The sequence below is a fragment of the Cricetulus griseus genome, chromosome 3, assembly GCF_003668045.3.
Source record: "Cricetulus griseus strain 17A/GY chromosome 3, alternate assembly CriGri-PICRH-1.0, whole genome shotgun sequence".
In the NCBI taxonomy this organism is placed as follows: domain Eukaryota; kingdom Metazoa; phylum Chordata; class Mammalia; order Rodentia; family Cricetidae; genus Cricetulus; species Cricetulus griseus.
Window position 1 is genome coordinate 80,172,447 of NC_048596.1, and position 24,452 is coordinate 80,196,898.

Here is a 24,452-nt window from a genome sequence, read left to right on the forward strand (position 1 = left end):
CAGGCAGCAGGAAAATGGACTCTGACATTGGTGGTCTCCTGAGCATAGAAAACCTCAAAGTCTGCCACCACACTGACACACTTCCTCCAATAAGACCACACCTACTCCAACAAGGTCACCCTTTCTAGTAGTGCCACTCTCTGTGAGATTATGGGGGCGAATTATATTAAAAATACCACAGCATGGTTCTGGCATCTCTAACATACTGGGTTGTTCAATGTAATCCACGAATCACTTTCACAGCTTCACACAATGGCCTCTCTAGGCTCCACGCAGGGACTCTCCTGAAACACAGATGACCTCGGTGGATTTTCTTAATCATGGTGAAAGATTCTACAATTCCTTTACTCCTGTATCCTCCATGACTCTAAATCCAGAACCACATGGCCAAGGCTCCAAAATTTGGCGGCCTGTTTGGGATAATATTTGGCCCTTCCTTGAATTACATTTGAACAAGCTTTGATTTGTTGTTGCTTTTTAGTAACATAATTCCTTAGGGCTTTATAACACTTGCAGGATTAGGTAGTTGTGGTCTCACCCTGAGGATACCACTCCATTCCACTTTTCCTCATCTCTTTCAATATGAACCAAGGTTCCAACATTAAATTTCCTGGTAACATTTTTCTCCTCAAACTGCATATTTTGTATTTCTTTTTGCCTGGCTTGCTCTTTTACATTGCAGATCCATACAAGGGTAATAGCTAATAACCACACAACAGAGTCAATATTAGGCTGTCTTGAAATCTCCTTTGCCAATGAAATTAGTTCCAAACATTTCAACTTAGTCTTAGCAGATTCCCAGGACAATGGCAGAAAGAAGTTACATTCCTTGCAAAATTATAAGAATGTTTCTAACTCAGTTGCAATTATTGTTCCCCTTTGAAACCTTTTGAGCTGGGCCTCCCTAGTCCACACTGCTCTCAACTGTCTTCCAAGTTCCTACTAGATGACTCATTGTGCCCCACTTACAGTGCTAACTGCTTTTCTGATTCACAATACCAAAATTTTCCATATTCCTCAAAAAACAAAACAAACAACCCCCTCCAAACCCCCCAAACCCAAAACCCTCCAAAATCCCTGCCATTGCAATAGCCTGTGCCTTGGTACCAACTTCTGTATTAGCTGCTTTTTTGTTGCTGTGAGGAGATACCAGGGCCAAAGTCACTTTTAGAAGAGTTTATTGTGGGCTTGCTTATATATAGGGTTAGTCCATGATCATCATGGATGGGAGAATGGCAGCAGGTATGTGAGCATGGTGCTGGAATAGTAGCTGAGAGCACACATTTGATCTACAAGCAGGAGGCAGAGAGGGAGGGAGGGAGGGAGGAAGGGATGGAGGGAAGAAGTGAGCACTTGGACTTTTGAAATCTTAAAGCTCACTCCCAGGGACACCTCCTCCAACAAGGCCTTACCTCCTAATCCTTTTCAAATAGTTCCACAAACAGGAGTCTAAGTTTTCAAATATACAACCTTATGAGGGCCAGTATCAATCATAGATGGATATCTAGGTGGCAATAACTTTTGACAAGAACACACATTACTACAGTCCCTGAAGATGAATAATAAACACACTTAGTGTTCATTTCTCTTAGCTAGGATGATAGTCATAATAAAATATCTTGGTGAATACTTCCAATAACTCATCTGGCTAGTAGTTGAGGTCAAACAGATGTGTTACAGCTTCTCTAAGAGTTACCATTCAATCTGCATTTTACTCTTTACCATCTTAATATTTCTCTGGGTCCCATTTCTATGCATCTGTTTGTACATTGGAAACCCAATGCCATTACTATCCATCATTAACATCAGAATTCTATGGCCACGAGGTTGCAAAACTTGAAACGAAGTATCAAGCAAGCCTTGAGTGAAGTTGAAATTATGAGGCAATCTTCTGTTTAATAATGTAAATATTGAGCTGTAAGCTTCCTAACTCTTCCTGGCAAATAGTAGCTATAGAGAAACTTGATTTCCTACAAATGCATTACTCACTAAGGTTACTAAGCCTTGGAAATAAAAACATGTTTCTAGTAACCCCAAACCAATCATCTACAATTATTGAGATACATACCTTGATACATACTTTTTGGGTAGGATAAATGATAACTCATTTCCTAAATCATTTTCCAACACAGCACTTGGAACATGATGCTGAATCATTGCAAAGATGTTGTTAATATTACAATATGGTTCCTTCTCCATGACTATACGATATCCAGCACCTGAAATAAACCATTTAGATGACCAGCTGAAGAATTTTTCTACTTCTTTTTTTTAAATACCCTTAAGACTAATTGTTGCTCTTCATGACTCAGGTTATGTACTCCTATAAAGAGTAAGATATGGTATGCCACTGACATTTAGTACTGAAAATGTGGCAACTGATAGAAAAGTTTTCAAATGGCACTCGAAGAGACTGAATAAATAACAACGACCTCTAGACTTTCAATATAGTCTTTCATGAACCATAATTATTTAGTGTCTATAACCAAACATGGCTGATATACAAAGTGAGGCCCTTGTTACTGGACTCCTTATTTTGAAATAGAAATATTAATAATTATTTATTCACAGTTGTACATTATGTATCAGACACTCCTCTAGGCCCCAAGTATATAGTAGTAAACAATACAAATAAAAATGTATCTTCAGCAGGAAACTTTGAAAAATAAAATTGGCATCTAAACTGACAATAGAAAATATTTTAAAAAATGTATCTGGGGTTGAGGCCAGCTGGAGAGATGGCTCAGCATCACTTGTTTCTCTTGCAGAGGACCAAAGTTTTGTTTTTAGCACCCGTATGGTGGTTCACAACCACTCATAATGAGCTCCAGGGAATCCAATATCCTGACTTTTGTGGATACTGGGCACATGTGTGGTGCATATACACACATGCAGGCAAATATACCCTTACATGTAAAATAAAATAATCTAATAAAAATATATGGGGATGTGATTAAAATACAATATATGAAATTCTCAAAGGACTATGTTCTATAAAGTGGGGTATTGATTTGAATCTAATACATAAAAGACAGGGCATGGTAACCAGTACAGTAACTGAATTGAGTAAACTCAAAACCTGAATAAATTTATGTTAATTAACCTTTAATTATTTCTACTTACATTTCTATATTCTAATATTAGAATCCTTGTACAATGTCTTACATTTATAGTCTCTAACTTAAAATCCTGCTATAATTTTAACCCATAATAATTCAGTTTAAGATACTAATTTTATAACTTACCACAGATAGATATAATTATCAAAGAATTGCTTTATTTCACTTATATAATCTTATTTTATATGTAATAGTATTTTGCCTACATATATGTCTGTGCACCACATGAATGCCTGATTTCCTGTGAAGGATACAAGTGGGCAATGAATTCCTTGGAACTGGAGTTACAGATGATTGTGAGCTGTCATGAACTGTCATATGGGTACTGAAAATTGAACCCAGATCCTTTGCAAGAGCAACAAGTGTTCTTAGCCACTGAGCCACTTCTCTAGCCCTCACTTATATTGTTATTGCCAATACTAAATTTCAGATTTATGTCATTATGGTGAGGATTTTATACTGATTTGGCAATATAGAAACTAAAGTAAAAGCTATCTGGTTTCTCCTCTCCTCAGTGAATGAATGGTCTAATCACTCAGTCACTTCAATCAACCACATATCTACTTGGATGTAGGACTGCATCCCAGAGACAAAGAAGATTGTGGGTAAGTACAAAACAGGACAGCAATTTTGTTTCAGACTGCAAAGATTCATGATCAAAGCATACAGGAAAACCTCAAAAAACTAAAAAAAAATAACTATAATAGAGATCAAACTTGCAGAAGAGAGGAAGGTAATTAAGCTTTGGGCATGTAACCAAATATAATGAATATAATGTTAGAAGAATATCATTTAAGTATTATTATCCTAAGCATATCAAATGGAGTGAGACCATATATTTGTTTCAGGAAGACTGAAGAGCCACAGCAGTGCAAGGTCCCCCTGACCATGATGGCAATGCGGTCACCCAGGATGTCAGCTTCATCCATATAGTGGGTGGTTAACAAAATGGTCCGATTGTGTTTGTAATACTGAAGGATATCCCAGGTGGCCCTTCTTGACATTGGGTCCATGCCAGATGATGGTTCATCAAGAATTACTACCTAAAACCAAAAGAAAAATTATATGATCACTGATAATACTAAGCTACTCATGGCTTATTTACTGTTTGAAGGGAGAACATTGGAGCTAAGGTACAGAATGACAACTAAAACAGATGTGAATTGAAGAAAATTGTAACAACCCCAAACATTATTGTATATCAGCTGTGATAAAAACACAAACAACTCCCTTCTGTCTACACTGTCCTGTTTCCTTTCAGATTCATAACAACTCACAGGTTTTTAGAGAGCTGAATTTTCCATGTAGCTGGCAGAAACGCATACACAGTCCCTGCTTCTCCTCCCACTCTGTGCTTACATCGTTCCCCTGTCTTTGACTTTTTAATACCTTGGAGCCCCCAGAAAATGCTATAATGATGGAGAGCTTGCGCCTCACTCCTCCACTCATTGAGCTTGATAATGTATGGAAATTATCTTTCAGGTTAAAAATAGACAGCATACGATCAAGTTCCTTATAGTTTATGTTCTGATGCATTCCTTTTATCTGGAAAAAGAAGCCAGGGTTTATATCATGCATCCAGTTTTACTGTCAAAAAGAATCAAGGATGGTTAGATGTTATACAGATATGAAAGTGTATTGCAGATGTATCCCTAGAAACACTTCATATCAGCTTTATTTACATCCATTCAAAGTGTCTTCTTTCGATCAAATCCTCCAGAAGGACCTGGAGGCAGAACAAAGCATCCAGCATGAGTCAGCCGACATTCTTGCCTTGCCCCTGCACCCTCCAGGAGAGAGGAGAGGACAGAGCCTTGAACCCATACCCATCAGGAGAGGGAGAGACTCCACCTGTACCCACTGAAAGAAGAGATGGGAAGACGACAGTATAAGAACACATTCAACAACAGAAAGACTTATATGACACCTCTAGAGTCTAGGGATTCTACACTAGTAAGACCTGAACAACCCAACTCAGATGAAGCAGGAGAGAAGGACCTTAAAAACAACTTCATGAAAATGATAGAGGCCCCCAAAGAGGATATGAGAAAATCCCTTAAAGAAATGAAAGAAAAGAAAAACAAAAATGCAAGAAATCAATAAATCTCTTAAAGAAAGCAATGAAAGCAAAAACAAACAAACAACAAACAAACAAACAAACAAAACCAATCAAACAGATGAAGGAAACAATTCAAACAGTTCAAGACCTGAAAAGTGAAATAGAGACAATAAAGAACACAAAAATTGAGGGAATGCTGGAAATAGAAAAGCTGGGTAAATGATCAGGAACTACAGATGTAAGCATACCAACAGAATTCAAGAGATGCAAGAGAGAATCTCAAGCACTGGAGATAAACTAGAGGAAATAAATTCATCGACCAAAGAAAATCTTAAATCCAAGAAAACCTTAACACAAAATATCTGGGAAATATGGAACACCGTGAAAAGACCAAACCTAAGAATAATACATATGCAAGAAGGCAAAGAAGCCCAGCTCAAAGGTGTAGAAAACATATGTAACAAAATCATAGAAGAAAACTTTCCGAACCTGAAGAAGGACATGCCTATGAAAGTACAAGAAGCTTACTGAACACCAAACAGACTGGACCAAAAAAAAAGTCCCCTTGCCACATAATAATCAAAACACCAAACATACATAATAAAGAAAGAATATTTAGAGCAGCAAAGGAAAAAGGGCAAGTAATATATAAAGGCAGACCTATATACCAAAATTAAATCAAGAACAGATAATAAATTTAAATAGACCTATAACCCCTAATGAAATAGAAGCAGTCATCAAAAGTCTCCCAACCAAAAGAAGCCCAGGGCCAGATGGTTTCAGTGCAGAATTCTACCAGAAGTTCAAAAAAAGAGTTAATACCAATACTCCTCAAACTGTTCCACACAATAGAAGCAGAAGGATCTTGCCAAACTCTTTTTACAAGGCTACAATTACCTTGGTACCCAAACCACACAAAGACACAACTAAGATAGAGAACTACCAACCAATCTCCCTCATGAACATTGATGCAAAAATACTCAATAAAATACTGGCAAATTGAATCCAAGAACACATCAGAAAAATCATCCATCATGATTAAGTAAGCTTCATCCCCAGGATGCAGGGTTGGTTCAACATACGAAAATACATCAATGTAATCCACAACATAAACAAACTGCAAAAGAAAAACCACACCATCACCTCACTAGATGATGAAAAAGCCTTTGGCAAAATTTAACACCCCTTCATGATAAAGGTCTTGGAGAGATCAGGGATAATAGGAACACATCTAAACATAATAAAGGCAATATACAGCAAACCAACAGTCAACATCAAACTAAATGGAGAGAAACTCAATGTGATTCTCTAAAATCAGGAACAAGACAAGGCTGTCCACTCTCTCCATATCTCTTCAATATTGTCCTTGAAATTCTTGCTAGAGCAATAAGACAACAAAAGGATATCAAGGAGATACAAATTGGAAAGGAAAAAGTCAAACTTTCACTATTTGCAGATGATATGATAGTTTACATAAGTGACTCAAAAAACTCTGCCAGGGAACTCCTACAGCTGATAAACACCTTTAGCAACGTGTCAGGATACAAGATTAACTAAAAAAAAATCAGTAGCCCTACTATATATAGACAACGAAGGGGCTGAGAAAGAAATCAGAGAAACCTTTTTACAATACCAACAACATAAAATATCTTGGGGTAACTCTAGCCAAACAGGTGAAAGACCTGTATGACAATAACTTTGAGTTATTAAGGAAGGAAATTAAAGAAGATACCAGAAAATGGAAAGATGTCCTATGCTCTTGGATAGGTAGGATCAATATAGTAAAAATGGCAATCTTGCCAAAAGCAGTCTACAGATTCAATGAAATCCCCATCAAAATCCCAGCACAATTCTTCAGAGACCTTAAAAGGACAATACTCAACTTTATATGGAAAAACAAACAAACAAACAAACAAACAAACAGCCCAGGATAGCCAAAACAACCCTGACTTCAAGCTGTATTATAGAGCTAGTACTGAAAACAGCTTTGTATTGGCACAAAAAACAGACAGGCAGACCAATGGAATTGAATTGAAGACCCTGATATTAATCCACACACCTAGGAACACCTGATTTTTGACAAAGAAGCTAAAATTATACAATGGAAAAAAGAAGCATCTTCAACAAGTGATGCAGACATGCAGAAGATTACAGATAGATCCACATCTATTGCCATGCACAAAACTTAAGTCCAAATGGATCAAAGACCTCAACATAAATCCAGCCATACTGAACCTCTTAGAAGAGAAAGTGAGAGGCACCCTGAACAAATTGGCACAGGAGACCACTGCCTGAACGTAACACCGGTAGCACAGACACTGAGATCAAACAATTAATAAATGGGACCTCCTGAAACTGAGAAGCTTCTGTAAGGTAAAGGACACAGTCAACAAGACAAAATGGCAGCATATAGAATGGGAAAAGATCTTCACCAACCCCACATCTGACAGAGGGCTGATCTCCAAAATATACATAGAACTCAAGAACTAGTCACTAAAACACCAAATAATTCAATTAAAAAGTTGGGTATAGAACTCAACAGAGAATTCTCAATAGAGGAATGTAAAATGGCCAAAAGACACTTAAATTGTTCAATATCCTTAGCCATTAGGGAAATGCAAATCAAAACAGCTCCGAGATACCATCTAACACCTGTCAGAATGGCTAAAATAAAAAACTCCACTGACATGCTGGAGAGGATGTGAAGAAAGGAGAACGATTCTCCATTGCTGGTGGCAGTTCAAACTTGTACAGCCACTTTGGAAACCAGTAAGGTGGTTTCTCCAGAAAATAGGAACCAGTCTACCTCAAGATCCAGCAATTCCACACTTAGGCATATACCCAAAGAATGCACATTCATACAACAAGGACATCTGTTCAACTATGTTCACAGAAGCATTATTTATAATAGCCAGAGCCTAGAAGCAACATAGATGCCCCTCAATTGAAGAATGGATAAAGAAAATGTGGTAATTTATACAATGGAGTACTACTCAGTGGAAAAAAATGGAATCTTGAAATCTGCAGGCAAATGGATGGAACTAGATGAAACCAACCTAAGTAAGGTAACTCAGTCACAGAAAGACAAACATGGTATGTACTCACTCATATATGGATATTAGACATAGAGCAAAGGATTACCAGCCTACAATCCACACCTTCAGAGAAGCTAGGAAACAAGGAGGACCATAAGAGAGACATACATGGTCTCCCAGTGAAGCAGAAAGTGCCAAGAGCCCCTGAACAAATTGGTAGCATGGAGGGATTTAGGAGAAAGAGGAGGGGAGTAGAGGAGGGGGAGGAAAACATGAGGGATGAGGAAGATGGAGTGGGGAGAGGAATAGAGGAGAGGAAGAGACACATCAATCAATAGAGGGAGCCACTACAGGGTTAAGGAGAAATCTGTCACCAGGGAATTGTACAGAGATCCACAGGATGACCCCAACTAGGAAACTAAGCAATAGTGGAGAGCTACCTTAAAGGCCCTTCCCCTACAATGAGAATGTTGACTACCTTCAATGCCATCCTAGAGCCTCCATCCAGTAGCTGATGGAAGCAGAAGCAGAGATCCACGGCTAAGCACTGAGCCAAACTCCTGGAATCCAGTTTCAGAGAGGGAGGAGTGAAGAACAAGGGGGTCAAGACCATGCAGGGGAAACCCACAGAAACAGCTGACCTGAGCAAGTGGGAGCTCATGGACCCCAGTCTGGCAGCTGGGGAACCAACATAGGAGCAAACCAGGCCCCCTGAAAGTGGGTGTCAGCTAGGAGCACTGGGCAGTCTATAGGGCCTCTGGCAGTGGAACCAGGATGTATCCCTAGTACAGGAATGGACTTCAGGAGTCTATTCCTCATGGAGGGATACTGTTTTAGCCTAGATCCACAGGGGAGGGCCCACGCCCTGCCCCATATGACTTGACAGATTTTGATGATCCCTCATGGAAGGCCTCACCCTCCCTGGGGAGTGGAAAGGGGATGGGATGGGGGGGTCTGTGAGGGCCATGGGAGGATGGGAGGGAGAGGAAGCTGGGATTGATATGTAAAATAAGATTGTTTCTAATTTTAAAATAATTTATATAAAAAGGAATGTGTCTTCCCTCACATCTAAGGGACAGATCCTAAAACAAAAAAATTCAGGAAATAGAAATGAGAGTTGGTGGCAGAATGTGTGCAGGGCCCTGGATTTAATCACCAGACTGTGTTTTCTTTTATATTTATAATACATAAAGATATATGTAGCCCATTAATGAAGACTTGAAGGAAAACACATCTGTGATGAGCTCCAGATGCTATGGAAATGTATGCACTTCTTTATAGCCCACTGACCTTGCCAAGCAAAGAGCTGTGAAAAGTAAAGTCAGCAGCTGTCTTTGAGAACCCTAGAATCTGGAGTATCACAAGCCAATAGTCATTAACCACTTTGCTGTGTATCCTTTAGCATGACCTCCAAGCAATGCAAACCTTGAAAGTGAACTCCCCGGTCCAGATTGAGAGTAATGATAAACTTTCCAGTTTGATTTGAATGGGAAAGGAAACCAGAAGCCAGAGAACCAAATGTTTTTCTCTTTCTTTTGTACACCAGTCATGGGATTCTAATGAGGATAGTAGCAGGAATAAATAAGAAGGTGAGTCTGCAAGAGCCAAACTCCAAGGAAGAGAAAACCTTTCCACATCTCCATAGTTCTGTGGCTCCAGAGGGATGGCTCTCACCTTCCTCTTTGTCTATCTGCAGGCTAGATGTAGCACAGTAATGGAAGGTGATAATTTCTGGCTGAATAAATGAGAAAAGCATCTGGGAAAGTAGGAAGTACTGAGAGAGATCAGAATCAGGAAAATGACGTTGTACATGGTGTAACAAAGTTGCGTGCTCATTACAATATTTGCATACATGAATCTAATCCTAATTGATGAATTAGTAATCACTGAAAACTGTGATTAGACCTCTTGCCAGTATAAGATGGACCAGCAGATACTACATACATGGGAGAGAATGAGACAATAGTAAAACAATCTGAGTACTGACACAATTGTAGCCATTTAAGAAAGGGCCTTGCTGAGCCAGGAGCTGGGCAGCCAGCCCTAGACCTTTGGTAAACTACATTGTCAAGAGACTTGGATCAAGTATTTCAGGACAATATGCTGAAGCCTGATAAGAAGAAGTCCTCTGGAATGCAGGGGAGAAACTTTGGGTTAGAGTTAGGTGTATTTAACTTGATTTCTGCATTGTTCAACATATATATGTATCAATATCAGGCAATACAACAGGTATAATTTTAATGTATTTTCCATAGTAGTTAAATAAATATAACTTAAAAAGTTAAAATGAACAGATCTGTATATCAAAGAAGAAAGTCAAATATACTAAGTAATTTTATAAGACATACTTCTGACTCACCCTACAGTAGAAAAAAAGGTGTTCTGATAGTGTCAAGTCATCAAACAATAGGTCATGTTGAGGGCAGAAGCCCAAGTCTTTTCTAATTTCAATCATGTTATCTGAAATATTATATCCATTAATATAGACCTCTCCTCTGGTAGCAGGAAAACGACCTAGAATTATATAAAAGACATGGAATAAGCTAAGTTTTCATGTTATATAAACAATACAATTGCAAGCTAATATCAGACTTGTTGAGTATTAAGAGAATTAGTATTGCTGCCTACAGGGAAATAAAGAAAAATACCAGAAATTGCATTAGGGTGACAGAATTAGTCCTTTTGAGTTTTTTCTTTTTATTTACATGCTAACTTTTTATAATAGGTATAGAGCTTATTGTTGTTTATTATGAAAACATTTGGAATAGTTGCTATATATCATTGTTATCAGTTAGCTATTGCATTTATATAATACTTGGTATAAATGTTACAGCTCTGAGGGGAAAGTTTTCACAATGCAAGTGTTACAGCTTCACTAGAAGGTAAAGGTTTCCCTGATGAAAGTGTTGCAGCTCTGAAATGAAAGGTATCTGGAGGTCTGGAGCAAAGAAATACCACAAAATCACATGGCACAAATCTCACACAAGACATTTATTGAGAATGACCCAAGAGGGTGGCAGTCTCTGCTCAGGAAAGGAGCAGCAAAAACTGAGCAGGAGGCAGGCTTTACATAGGGTTTCTTTGGGGGCAGAGCTTTCCAGGGTGGCCTGGGATTATTGAGACTTTGTGGCTTGATCTTGGGCTTTTTTTTTTTCTGTAGAGGAGAGCTTGGTTACCTGTGATGTAGGAACTGGAAATGGGTGTTGTGGCCATTGCAGTAGTCTGGGGGGGGGGAGCTGGGAACTCACATGCCTTGAGGGGCTGGGCCTTGTCATCAGAACAGTCATGGGCATATAGTAGGTATTGGATAGACACTTTGAAAAAGAAATTCTGGGGGAAATATAACATTTATCCTCAATAAATTTAAATATTTTAAATACATAATGTTTATGTTCTGCTATTGGTAATTAATTCAGATTTTATGGTGAAATATTTGATAATAAGTGAATAACCGACTATAAAGCTGCTAACTTCCTTGACTCACTTGTCTTTTTAAAAATACATATTCTCAAAACATATTTTTTAAAATTTAATTTAAAATGCACTCCAGATGGCTTAGCAGTTAAGAGCACAAGAACCCAAGTTCAACTCCCAAGTACCACATGGGTGGCCCACACTTGTGCACATATGGCATTTACTTAGAAGACACACACACCTACACATAAATAAAAACAAATCTTTAAAACACATGCCAACTATATTCAAAGATGCTTATAACATGGCCCTCTAAAGTGACAGAAGACAAATGTTTAACATGGAGAAAATGACTACTTTAGCCACATTCTGATATGAATTATGTATACTATTGTTACATAGATCATAACATGACCACTTTATAAACACTAAAAAAAAACTATTGGAAACAGCAAGCATAAGGAGTGCATAGAAATAAAATTTCACATGAACTTATCTTCTAAAAAATGCTGAATTCAAACAGAAACATTACATACTTTATGTACCAACAAAGTATCATTATTATTTTTAATTTTATTTTAATTAGAGAGAAAATTATTTTACATGTCAATCCCAGGTGCCTCTCTCCCCCTCCTCCCCAACCCCCCAACTAATGCCCTACCTATCCCATACCCTTTCTGCTCCCAGGGAGGGTGAGGCCTTCCATAGGGGGTCTTCAAAGTCTGTCTTATTTTTTGGGATAGGACCTAGGCCAACCCCCTTGTGTCTAGGCTCAGGGAGTATCCCTCCATATGGGATGAGCTCCCAAAGTCCATTCCTATGCTAGAGATAAGTACTGACCAACTACAAGAAGCCATAGAGTTCCAAGTTCTCCTCACTGACACCCACATTCATGGGGTCTGGATCAGTCCCATGCTGGTTTCCTAGCTATCAGTCTGGGGACCAAGAGCTCCCCCATGTTTAGGTCAGCTGTTTCTGTGGATTTCACCAGCCTGCTATGGACCCCTTTGCTCATCAGTCCTCCTCGGTAACTGGAATTCACTTCAGTTCAAGGTTTAGCTGTGGGTGTCTGCTTCTACTTCCACCAGCTGCTGGATGGAAGCTATACAATGTCATATGAATTAGTCATCAATCATATTATCAGGAGAGGGTATTAAGGTAACCTCTCCTCTGTTGCTTAGATTGTTAGGTGGTGTCATTTTTGTAGCTCTCCAGACATTTCCCTAGTGCCTGATTTTTCTTTAAACCTATAATGTCTCCCTCTATTATATTATCTCTTCTTATCTTGCTCTCTTCTGTTCTTCCCCTAACTCAACCTCCCTGCCCTATTCATGTCTTCCTCACCCCTCCTCTTCTCCCCTTCTCATTCTCCTAGTTCCCTCTCCCCTCCCCCCATGCTGCCAATTTGCTCAGGAGATCTTGTCCCTTTCCCCTATTCCAGGGGACCATATTTGTCTCTCCTGGGTCCTCCTTGTTTACTAGCTTCTCTGGCAGTGTGGATTGTAGGCTGGTAATCCTTTACTCTATGTCTAAAATCCACATATGAGTGAGTACATACCATGTTTGTCTTTTTGTGACTGGGTTACCTTGCTCAGAATGGTTTCTTCTAGTTCCATCCATTTGCCTGAGAATTTCAAGATTCCATTGTCTTCCCCCCTCCCCTGAGTAGTACTCCATTGTGTAAATGTACCACATTTTCTCTATCCATTCTTCAGTTGAGGGGCATCTAGGTTGCTTCCAGGTTCTGGCTATTACAAATAGTGCTGCTATGAACATTGGTGAACAGATGTCCTTGTTGCATGAATGTGCTTCTTTTGGGTATATGCCTAAGAGTGGAATTGCTGGATCTTGAGGTAGACTGATTCCCATTTTCTTGAGGAGTCGCCATATGGATTTCCAAAGTGGCTGTACAAGTTGGCACTCCCACCAGCAGTGGAGAAGTGTTCCCCTTTCTCCACATCCTCTCCAGCATGAACTGTCATTGCTGTTTTTGATTTTGGCCATTCTGACAGGAGTAAGATGGTATCTCAGAGTTGTTTTGATTTGCATTTCCCTGATGGCTAAAGATGTTGAACACTTTCTTATGTGTGTTTCAGCCATTTTAGATTCCTCTATTGAGAATTGTCTATTTAGTTCTGTACCCCATTTTGTAATTGGATTGTTTGGTGTTTTGGAGACAAGTTTCTTGAGTTCTTTGTATATTTTGGAGATCAGTCCTCTGTCAGATATGGGGTTGGTGAATATATTTTCCCTGTCTGTGGGGTGCCGCTTTGTCTTGCTGTCTCCTTTGCCTTACAGAAGCTTCTCAGTTTCAGGATGTCCCATTTATTAATTGCAGACCTCAGTGTCTGTGCTACTGGTGTAAAGTTCAGGAATCGGTCTCCTGTACCAATTAATTCAAGGGCATTTCCCACTTTGTCTTCTAATAGGTTTAGTGTAGCTGGGGTTATGTTGAGGTCTTTGATCCATTTGGACTTAAGTTTTGTGCAAGGTGATAGGCTTGGGTCTATCTGCAGTCTTCTACATGTCTGCAACCAGTTATGCCACCACCATTTATTGAAGATGTTCTCTTTGTTTCATTATATAAATTTGGATTGTTTATAAAAAATCAGGTGTTCAAAGGTGTGTGGGTTAATATCAGGGTTTTCAAGTGTATTCCATTGGTCCACCTGTCTATTTTTGTGCCAATACCAAGCTGTTTTCAAGATGATAGCTCTGTAATAGAGCTTGAAGTCAGGGATGGTGATGCCTCCAGAAGTTCCTGTATTGTACAGGGTTGTTTTGGATATCCTGGGTCTTTTGTTTTTCCATATAAAGTTGAGATTGCATTGAATCTGTAGATTGCTTTTGGCAAGATTGCCCTTTTTACTATGTTGATCCTACCTATCTAAGAGCATGGGAGATCTTTCCATTTTCGGTTATCTTGTTTAATTTCTTTCTTTAGAGACTCAAAATTCTTATGGTACAGGTCTTTCACATTTTTGGTTAGTGTTACCCCAAAGTATTTTATGTTGTTTGTGGCAATTGTAAAGGTTGATGTTTCTCTGATTTATTTCTCCACCAATGTGTCATCCGTATATAGTAGGGCTATAGATTTCTGAGTTAATCTTGTATCCTGCCACTTTGCTGAAGGTGTTTATCAGCTGTAGGAGTTCCCTGGTAGAGTTTTTTGGGTCACTAATGTAGACTATCATATTGTCTGCAAATAGTGAGAGTTTGACTTCTTCCTTTCCAATTTGTATTCACTTGATCTCCTTTTGTCGTCTTATTGCTCTAGCTAGAACTTCAAGGACAATATTGAAAAGGTTTTGAGAGTGGACAGCCTTGTCTTGTCCCAGATTTTAGAGAAATTGGATTGAGGTTTCTCTCCGTTTAATTTGATGTTGGCTGTTGGCTTGCTGTATATCGCTTTTATTATGTTGAGGTATGTCCCTGTTATCCCTGATTTCTCCAAGACCTTTATCATGAAGAGGTTTTGGATTTTGTCAAAGGCTTTTTCAGTATCTAGTGAGATGATCATGTGGTTCTTTTTTCCTCAGTCTGTTTATATGGTGGATTACCTTGATGGATTTTCATATGTTGAACCATCCTTGCATCCCTGGGATGAAGCCTACTTGATCCTGGTGGATGATTTCTCTGATGTGTTCTTGGATTCGATTTGCCAGGATTTTATTGAGAATTTTTGCATCAATGTTCATGAGGGATATTGGTCTGTAGTACTCTTTCTTAGAGAACTTTGTGTGGATATCAAGCTTATTGTAGCCTCGTAAAAAGAGTTTGGCAATGTCCCTTCTGTTTCTATTGTGTGGTACACTTTGAGGAGTATTGGTATTAGTTCTTTGACTTTCTGGTAGAATTCTGCAGTGACTCCATCTGGCCCCGGGCTTTTTTTGATTGAGAGACTTTTGATGAGTGCTTCTATTTCCTTAGAAGTTATAGGTCTGTTTAAGTTGCTTATCTGTTCTTGATTCAATTTTGTTAAGTGACGTCTGTCCAGGAAATTGTCCATTTCCTTTAAATTTTCAAATTTTGTGGAGCACAGGTTTTCAAAGTATGACCTGAAGATTCTCTGGATTTCCTCAGTGTCCGTTGTTAAGTCCCCCTTTTCATTTCTAATTTTGTTCATTTGCGTGATCTCTCTCTGCCTTTTGGTTAGTTTGGATAAGAGTTTGTCTATCTTGTTGATTTTCTCGAAGAACCAACTCTTTGTTATATTCTTTGAAATTGTTTTCTTTGTTTCGACTTTATTGATTTCTGTCTTCAGTTTGACTATTTCCTGGCTTCTGCTCCTCCAGGGTGAATCTGCTTCCATTTTTTCTAGAGCTTTCAGCTGTGATGTCAACTCTCTGGTATGACTATTCTCTAGTTTCTTCATGAGAGCACTTAGAGCTATAAACTTTCCTCTTAGTATTGCTTTACAAGTGTCCCATAAATTGGGGTATGTTGTGTCTACATTTTCATTGAATTCTAGGAAGTCTTTAATTTCTTTCTTTATTTCTTCCTTGACCCACGAATGGTGCAATTGCATGTTGTTCAATTTCCATGAGTTGCTAGGTTTTCTGCAATTTGTGTTGTTTTTTAATTGTAACTTAAAGCCTGGTGGTCTGATAAGACACGGGGGTTATTCCAATTTTTTTGTACCTGTTGAGGTTTGCTATGTTGTCCAGCATGTGGTTGATTTTAGAGAATGTTCCATGTGATGCTGAAAAGAAGGTATATTCTTTTGTGTTTGGATGGAATGTTAATCCCAATTGGGTATAACCTCTGTTAGTTCCTTTGTCTCTTTGTTAAGTTTCTGTCTGGTGGTCCTGTCCAGGGGTGAGAGTGGGGTGTTGAAGTCTCCCACTGTAACTGTGTGAGGTCTTATTTGTGATTTGAGTTTTAATAATGTTTCTTTTACAAATGTTGGTGCCTTTGTATTCAGAGCATAGATGTTTAGAATTGAGACTTCTTCCTGATGGGTTTTTCCTGTGATGAATATGAAACGACCTTCTTCATCTCTTTTGATTGATTTTAGTTTGAAGTCTAACTTGTTAGATACTAGGATAGCTACCCCAGCTCATTTCTTGGGCCCATTTGATTGGAATATTTTATCCCAAGCCTTTACTCTTAGGTAATGTCTGTCTTTGAATTCGAGGTGTGCTTCTTGTATGCAGCAGAAGGATGGATTCTTTCTTGGTATCCACTTTGTCTTTTTTTAGGCGAGTTAAGATCATTAATATTGAGGGAAATTAAGAACCATTGAGTGCTTACTCTTGTTTGTTTTTGATTTGTTGTTGGTAGTGGTATTGTATGTGGATTTACCCTGCTTTTTCTTTGGGGTTTTGGTAAAGTGGGATTATCTATTGCCTATGTTTTTGTGAGTGTAGTTAATTTCCTTAGGTTGGAGTTTTCCTTCCAGTAGTTTCTACAGGGCTGGATTAATGGTTACATATTGTTTAAATCTGGTTTTGTCCTGGAATATCTTGTTTTCTCCATTTATAGTGACTGAAAGCTTTGCTGGGTATAGTAGTCTTGGCTGGCATCTGTGGTCTGTTAGTGTTGATAGAATATCTATCCAGGACCTTCTGGCTTTCAGAGTTTCCATGGAGAAGTCAGGTGTAATTCTGATAGGCCTGCTTGTATATGTTACTTGGCCTTTTTCCTTTGCTGCTCTTAATTTTCTTTATTCTGTATATTTGGTGTTTTAATTATTATGTGACAAGGGGACTATCTTTTGTTGTCCACTCTATTTGGTGTTCTGTAGGCTTCTTATACTTTCATTGGCATGTCTTTCTTTAGGTTGGGAAAGTTTTCTTCTATGATTTTGTTGAATATGTTTTCTGCACTTTTGAGTTGGGTTTCTTCACCTTCTTCTATACCTATTATCCTTAGGTTTGGTCTTTTCACGATGTCCCATATTTCCTGGATATTTTGTGTTAAGGATTTGTTGGACTTAAGGTTTTCTTTGCTGGATGAATCTATTTCCTCTAGTTTATCTTCAGCGTGTAAGATCCTGTTTTCCATCTCTTGTATTCTGTTGGTTACGCTTGCATCTGTGGTTCCTGATTGTTTACTCAGCTTTTCCACTTCCAGCATTCCCTCAGTTTGTGTTTTCTTTATTGTCTCTATTTCAGTTTTCAGATCTTGAACTGTCTGAGTTGTTTCCTTCAGCTGTTTGATTATATTTTCTTGGGTTTCTTTAAAAGATTTGTGGATTTCTTGCATCTTTTGGGTTGTCTTCCATTTCTCTTAAGGATTTTCTAATTTCCTCTCTTAGGGTCTCTATCATCTGCATGAAGTTGCTTTTAAGGTTGCTCTCTTGTGCTTCATCTGTATTGGGATGTTCAGGTCTTGCTTGTGTAAAGTCATATTAGTTTTCCTGTTGTTGGAAGTGTTCTTATATTGTTGTCTTCCCATCTCTTCTTCCATTGGGTGCAGGTAGTGTCTTTTCCTTTCTTGGGTGTGTTGGGTCCAAGGTTCTCTTCTGGTGGGTGCAAAAGGGTTTGATACTCTGATGGGTCTCAAGGTGGGTGTAGGCAGGTCTGAGGCACTCCCACTCCAGGTGGGTGGGAGTGGGACTAGCACAGAGATGTCAGCAGAGTCTGGGTTTCTTGGTCCTCGGGCCCGAGTCAGTCTGCCTGTAGACCCCAGGACAGGAATTCCCATAGTGGGCAGGTAGAAGTTGGGCCCAATTCAGGGGCCAAAGCCGCTCACAAAGCATCATTATTAACAATCTGATCAAAAAGTTTAGAACTGATATAAGTAATACAATGAATACAGAATTTTAGATTTTTTTCTTGCTAGGTTCTCTCCCAAGTGGGAAGTAGACAGATAGAAGTTCTCTTTCAAAAGTATTAAGTACAAATGCCCAAGTTCACATGTAGGGCAGTCACCATAGCCTTTCTCCCTATCTTTGGACACAATAGTTGAAGACTCTATTTCTAAGCTTATTGATTGATGCATCTGTCAATCAAGAAGGCAATCTTCTACATGCTTAGGGCATACAGCACAGCTTAGTCACCTGGAGGCTAGTGAGAACAGAGATGGTAGTCTATACTAGCTGTTGCCTACCCTTGTCTTCCATGATCCTTAAGAAGTAACTGAACAGTGTAATTTATGAATATCATCATATATGTATAGGTAACATAGAGATTGAAAATAGCAAAAGAAACCATGTTCCCAAAACCTACCTTTCAACTGTATACTTTAATTATTAGGCAATTACTTATAAGGTTTTGTCATTTTGCTCTATGTTTTGTGTTTGTCCCTCATTTCCTTCATTATTGCCTTAATTTATGGTTAGGTAACTTTTTAGTGATTTTCTTTGCATTGAACTTTTATGTTTATGGTAAAAACCAGTACTTCACATTTATTTTAATTTGGTTGTACTGATGCCATCTTAACTTTGACAGTGCTGTGGTTTATGTGAAATATCCTCCATCGGATAGTATTGTTGTTTGGGAAGATTCTAGAACTTTTAGGAGATAGAGCCCTGATAAAGGAGTGAGTCACTAGGGGTGGGCCTTGATGTTTTGTAGTCTGGCTTCTCTTCCTGTTAACACACTCTTTGCTTCCTGAGTAGAGATGCAAAGCAACCAGCCAGTTTCCTGTTTCTGCATGAAGCCTTCCATGCCTGATGCCATGCCTTCCTCACCATGATGAACTGTACCCTCCTGGAACTGTGAGCCAAAACAAACACTTCCTCTCATATGTTATTCTTGTCAGCATATCTTTTCACAGAATGAAAAAGAAACAAAGATAAAAGTTAACCTAAACTTCACTCCTATGTATCTACATCACTTTCCTTTATGTTGCCATCACAGATTTCATATATATATATATATATATATATATATATATATATATATATTTGCCCAATAACATTAATACTCAAATTTTGTGATTTGTGCAGTTGCTTTAATTTGGTATCTTTTCCATAGAAGATTCAAGTGACTTTCTAGTTTACTTTCATTATTACAAGAAGGAGTCTTAGCATTTTTCTGTAGTACTAGAGTAAAAACTCCTTCAGCCTCTATTTTCTGCTTATGTCTAAATTTTTCTATTACTTTTGAAGGACAACTTTGTTAGGTATAAAATTTTGGTTAAAACTGACGCATTTAAAGTAGGGGAAAGCAGAGATTTTTAACCAAATTTTTATACCTAACAACTGCATACATAAAATATCAAGTATTATTGTAGTTTTGGTTTGCTATATTATAAAAAAGACAAATGCACAAAAATTGTTAATCTGTTATTGGGCACATATGTATAAATGTAATTTGTTTTCATTCATTTTTAAATTTTCCCCTTTTTTATTTTTTGATTTAATTTTACATTTCAACCACAGTTCTCCTCCCCCTCCTCCCACCCACCCCCATATAAATGAAATTTGTGATGGCAACATAAAGGAAATGGTATAGATACAAGGAGCAGAGTTTAGGCTAACTTTTATCTTCATAGAAACAGATTGGAGAAACATGATTGACAGAGATTGACTTTTTATCACAAACAATAGAATATGCATGACTCTCCAGCCTGTTTCTATGATGCTGGCAACTCTAGATATCCTCTTATAAGTGGAATCATTCTAATTTTTTCTTTTTGTACTGGTTTACTTACCAAGTGAGAGGCCTAGAAGAAGTGGCTGCCAGAAACTATAGGACCACAGGCACCTCAGCCTCAGCACCACCTGCATCTAGAGAAGCAATCACTGGAGCTGCAGCACTGGCTGAACCTAGAGGTGTGACCACTGGAGTTGTGGCCCTGCCTTCACTAAGAGAAGAGACCATTTGAGCATTGAGCCCATCTACACCTGGAGGAGCGATCACCATAGGCTCAGCCCTGCCTACCCCGGAAGGATCATTCAATGGAGCCACAACGGCGCCCCCCCCCCAACTATACCAATTGGAGGAAGAGGAAACCCTTGAAGCACAGGCCCCACCTGTGCTGATTGGAGGAAGAGATGGGTAGACAAAAAGGTAAGGATACACTTAGCAACAGCAAGAGCAATACAGCACCACTAGAAACTAGTGTGGTTCTATAGCAACAAGACCTGAATGTCCCAATGCAGATGAAGCAGAAGAAAATGACATTAAAAATAACTTTATGAAGATGATTGAGGCCCTTAAGAGGAAATAAAAAAATTTCCTTAGAGAACTGGAGGAAAAGACAAACAAAGAAAGTGGAAGAGATCAACAATGCTTTAAAGCAACCCCCCCCCGCCAAAAGCAACCAAATAGGTGAAGGAAACTGTTCAAGACCTGAAAACTGAAATAGAGGCAATAAAGAAAACACAAACAGAGGGAACTCCAGAAACGGAAAATCTGGGTAAATGATCAGGAACTACGTATGCAAGCATCACCAACAGTATACATGAGATGGAAGAGAGACTCTCAGGCGTTGAAGATACAATACAGGAAATAGACTCATCAGCAAGAAAAAAATATTAAATCCAACAAACTTTTACCACAAAATATCCAGGAAATCAGGGAAACCATGAAAAGACCAAACCTAAGAATAATAGGGATAGAAGGAGGAGAAGTCCAGCTCAAAGGCATAAAAAATATATTCAACAAAATAATAGAAGAAAACTTTCCTAACCTGAAGAAAGACATACCTATGAAAATAAAAGAAGCTTACAGAACACCAAATAGATTGGACCAAAACAAAGGCCCCTCACCAACATAATAATCAAAACACTAGACATACAGAATAAATTAAGACTATTAACAGCTGCAAAGCTAAAAAGACCAAGTAACATATAAAGGCAGACCTATCCGAATTACACCTGACTTCTGAATGGAAACAATGAAAGCCAGAAGATCCTGGTCAGGAGTTATGAAGACACTAAGAGACATGAATGCCAGCCCAGACTATTATATCCAGCAAAGCTTTTGATTACCATAGATGGAGAAAACAAGATATTCTAAGATATTCCATGATAAAACCAGATTTGAACAATACAAATCCAGCCTTATAGAAAGTACCAGAAGGAAAACTCCAACCCAAGGAAGCTAGCTATACCCACAAAAACACAGGCAGTAGATATTCCCACACAAGCAAATCCCTATGAAGAGAAATACATACACAACACCACTACCGCCAACAAAACCAAAAATAACAGGAACTAGCAGTCACTGGTCATTATTATCTTTTAATATCAATGGACTCAATTCACCTATAAAAAGACATAGGCTGACAGATTGGAAACAAAAACAGAATCAATCTTTCTGCTGCATACAAGAAACACACCTCAACTACAAAGACAGACATTACCTCAGAGTAAATGGTTGGGAAAAGATTTTCCAAGCAAATGGACCTAAGAAACAAGCTGGTGTAGTTATTCTATTTCTAACAAAATAGACTTTAAACTAAAATTAGTCAAAAGAGATGAAGAAGATCATTTCATATTTGTCACAGGAAAAATCTATCAAGATGAAGTCAAGAAACTAGTCGTCAAAAGATCAAATAATCCATTAAAAATGGGGTACAGATCTAAAAAGAGAACTCTCAATAGAGGAATCTCAAATGGCTAAAAGACACTTAAGGAAATGCTCAACATCCTTAGTCATTAGAGAAATGCAAATCAAAACAACTCTGAGACACCATCTTAGACCTGTCAGAATGGCTAAGATCAAAAACTCTGATGACAGCTTATGCTGGAGAGGATGTGGAGTAAGGAAAACACTCCTTCATTGCTGGTGGTAGTGTTAACTTGTACAGCCACTTTGGAAATTAGTATGGTGTTTCTCAGAAAATTGGGAATCAATCTACCTCAAGACCCAGCAATACCACCTTTGGGCACATACCCAAAGGATATACACTCACACCACAAGGACACTTGCCCAACTATGTTCATAGCAGCATTATTTGTAATAGCCAGAACCTGGAATTAACCTAGATGCCCCTCAACAAAAGAATGGATAAAGAAAATGTGTACATTTACACAATGTAGTACTATTCTACTCTGTGGTAAAAAACAATGACATCTTGAAATTTGTAGGCAAATGGATAGAACTAGAAAAAGCCATCCTGAGTGAGGTAACTCAGACACAGAAAGAGAAATATACATGTACTCACTCATAAGTGGATATTAGACAGAAAGCAAAGGACAACCAGACTACAGGCCAGAACCCCAGAGAACTCAGATTACGAAGAGGACCCTAAGAGAGACGTACATAGATCTGCCTAGGAAGGGGAAATAAAACAAAATCTCCTGGGTAAACTGGGAGCATGGGGGGCATGGGAGAGGGCAGAAGGGGAGAGGGGAGGAGGGAAAGGCAGTAGAGGGAAATGTATATAGCTCAATAAAAATGGCAAAAAATGATTAAAGGAACAAAGCTAGTTATTAAAAACTGTACCTTAAAAGCATTTGAAAATTTGCAGACAAATGGATGGAACTAGAAACCATCCTGAGTGAGGTAACCCAGTCACAAAAAGACAAACATGGTATGTACTCACTCATATATGAATTTTATATATAGAGCAAAGGATTATCAGCCTATAATCCTCTTCACCAAAGAAACTAGGAAACATGAAGGACTCTAAGGGAAAAATGCATGGACCCCAGGAATGGGAAGGGGCAGGATCTCCTGAGCTAATTGGGAGCATGAGAGTAGGGGAGGGGGAGCTGCCAGAATGAGAGCTGGAGAAGAGGAATGGAGGGGGGGAAATGGAGGAGCAGAAATATTGAGTTGGGGGAAGAATAGAGGAGAGCAAGATGAGAGATACTATATTAGAGGGAGCCATTATAGGTCCGAGGAGAGATCTGGCACTAGGGAGATTTCCAGAGACCTACAAGGATGACATGAACTGACAGTCTAGGCAACGGTGGAGAGGATAACCTAAACGCCCTTCCCCTAAAATGAGATTGATGACTACTTTTTATACCATCCTAGAGCCCTCATCCAGTGGCTGATGGAAGCAGAGGCAGATATCCACAGATATACACTGAACTGAACTCTGGAACTTAGTTGCAGAGAGGGAGGAATAGAGATTGAAGGAGTCAGTACCAGGCTGGTGAAACCCACAGAAACAGCTGGTCTGAACAAGGGGGGACACATTGACCCCAGATGCTGTCTGGGAGGCCAGTACAGGACTGAATCAAACCCCTGAACATGGATGTCAATGAGGAGGCCTCTGCACTCCAGGGGGGCCCTGGTAGTGGATTAGTATTTTTCCCTGGTGTAAGAAGGGACTTTGAAAGCCCATCCCATGTGAAGGGATGCACTCTTGCCCTGGACACATGGGGAAGGACCTAGGCCCAGTCCAGGATGATGTGGTGGACTTTGCGGAGCACCTGTTGAGGGCCCTACCCTGCCTGGGGAGTGGAGGGTGGATGGGGTGGGGGAGGAGGGATGGGGGTAAAGGGAGGGAGAGGGAGAAGGGATTGACATGTGAAGCAAGCTTGTTCCTAATTTGAACTAATAAAAAAATTTAAAAAAAGCATTTGAAAAAATATGCATATAGTATAATTTAGTATGTATTCTAAACAGTCTTATCCATACCTTCAATATTTGCTTTTGGGGAGTAATAGCTAACATGATATTGAAACTTTTAACATAGTTTAGAGTGCTTTATACAATACTGTTAACTATAGGTAATATACTGTACAGAAAATCATTGCTTAACATAAAGTGGAAGAAACATCAGTTCTCTGGTGAATTCAGAAAGACTCGGACCTAAGTCTTGTTCTATTTTCTCTGTCTCCAATGGAGGAAAGTCACTGGTCCTGTGTATTTATTTTCAAAATTTGCAGAGCAGGGTCAACTGTAGTAAGATATCTGTCTGTCTCTCCCTCCCCTTTGTTTCTCTCTTAGTCTCTTTTGCTCTTGGATGTCTTAG

The 24,452-nt window shown here is 38.9% G+C and overlaps 1 protein-coding gene across 1 annotated transcript in view; it reads right to left on the bottom strand.

Annotated features, from left to right (window-relative positions):
- The window catches only part of LOC100767045 (ATP-binding cassette sub-family A member 3), a 154,563-nt gene that overhangs the window by 62,670 nt on the left and 67,441 nt on the right, over window positions 1-24,452 (bottom strand). The window contains 5 exon segments of the mRNA XM_027410319.2: window positions 2,069-2,219; window positions 3,952-4,162; window positions 4,509-4,664; window positions 10,573-10,701; window positions 23,839-23,865. Coding sequence (XP_027266120.1) covers window positions 2,069-2,219; window positions 3,952-4,162; window positions 4,509-4,664; window positions 10,573-10,701; window positions 23,839-23,865 — 674 coding nt within the window.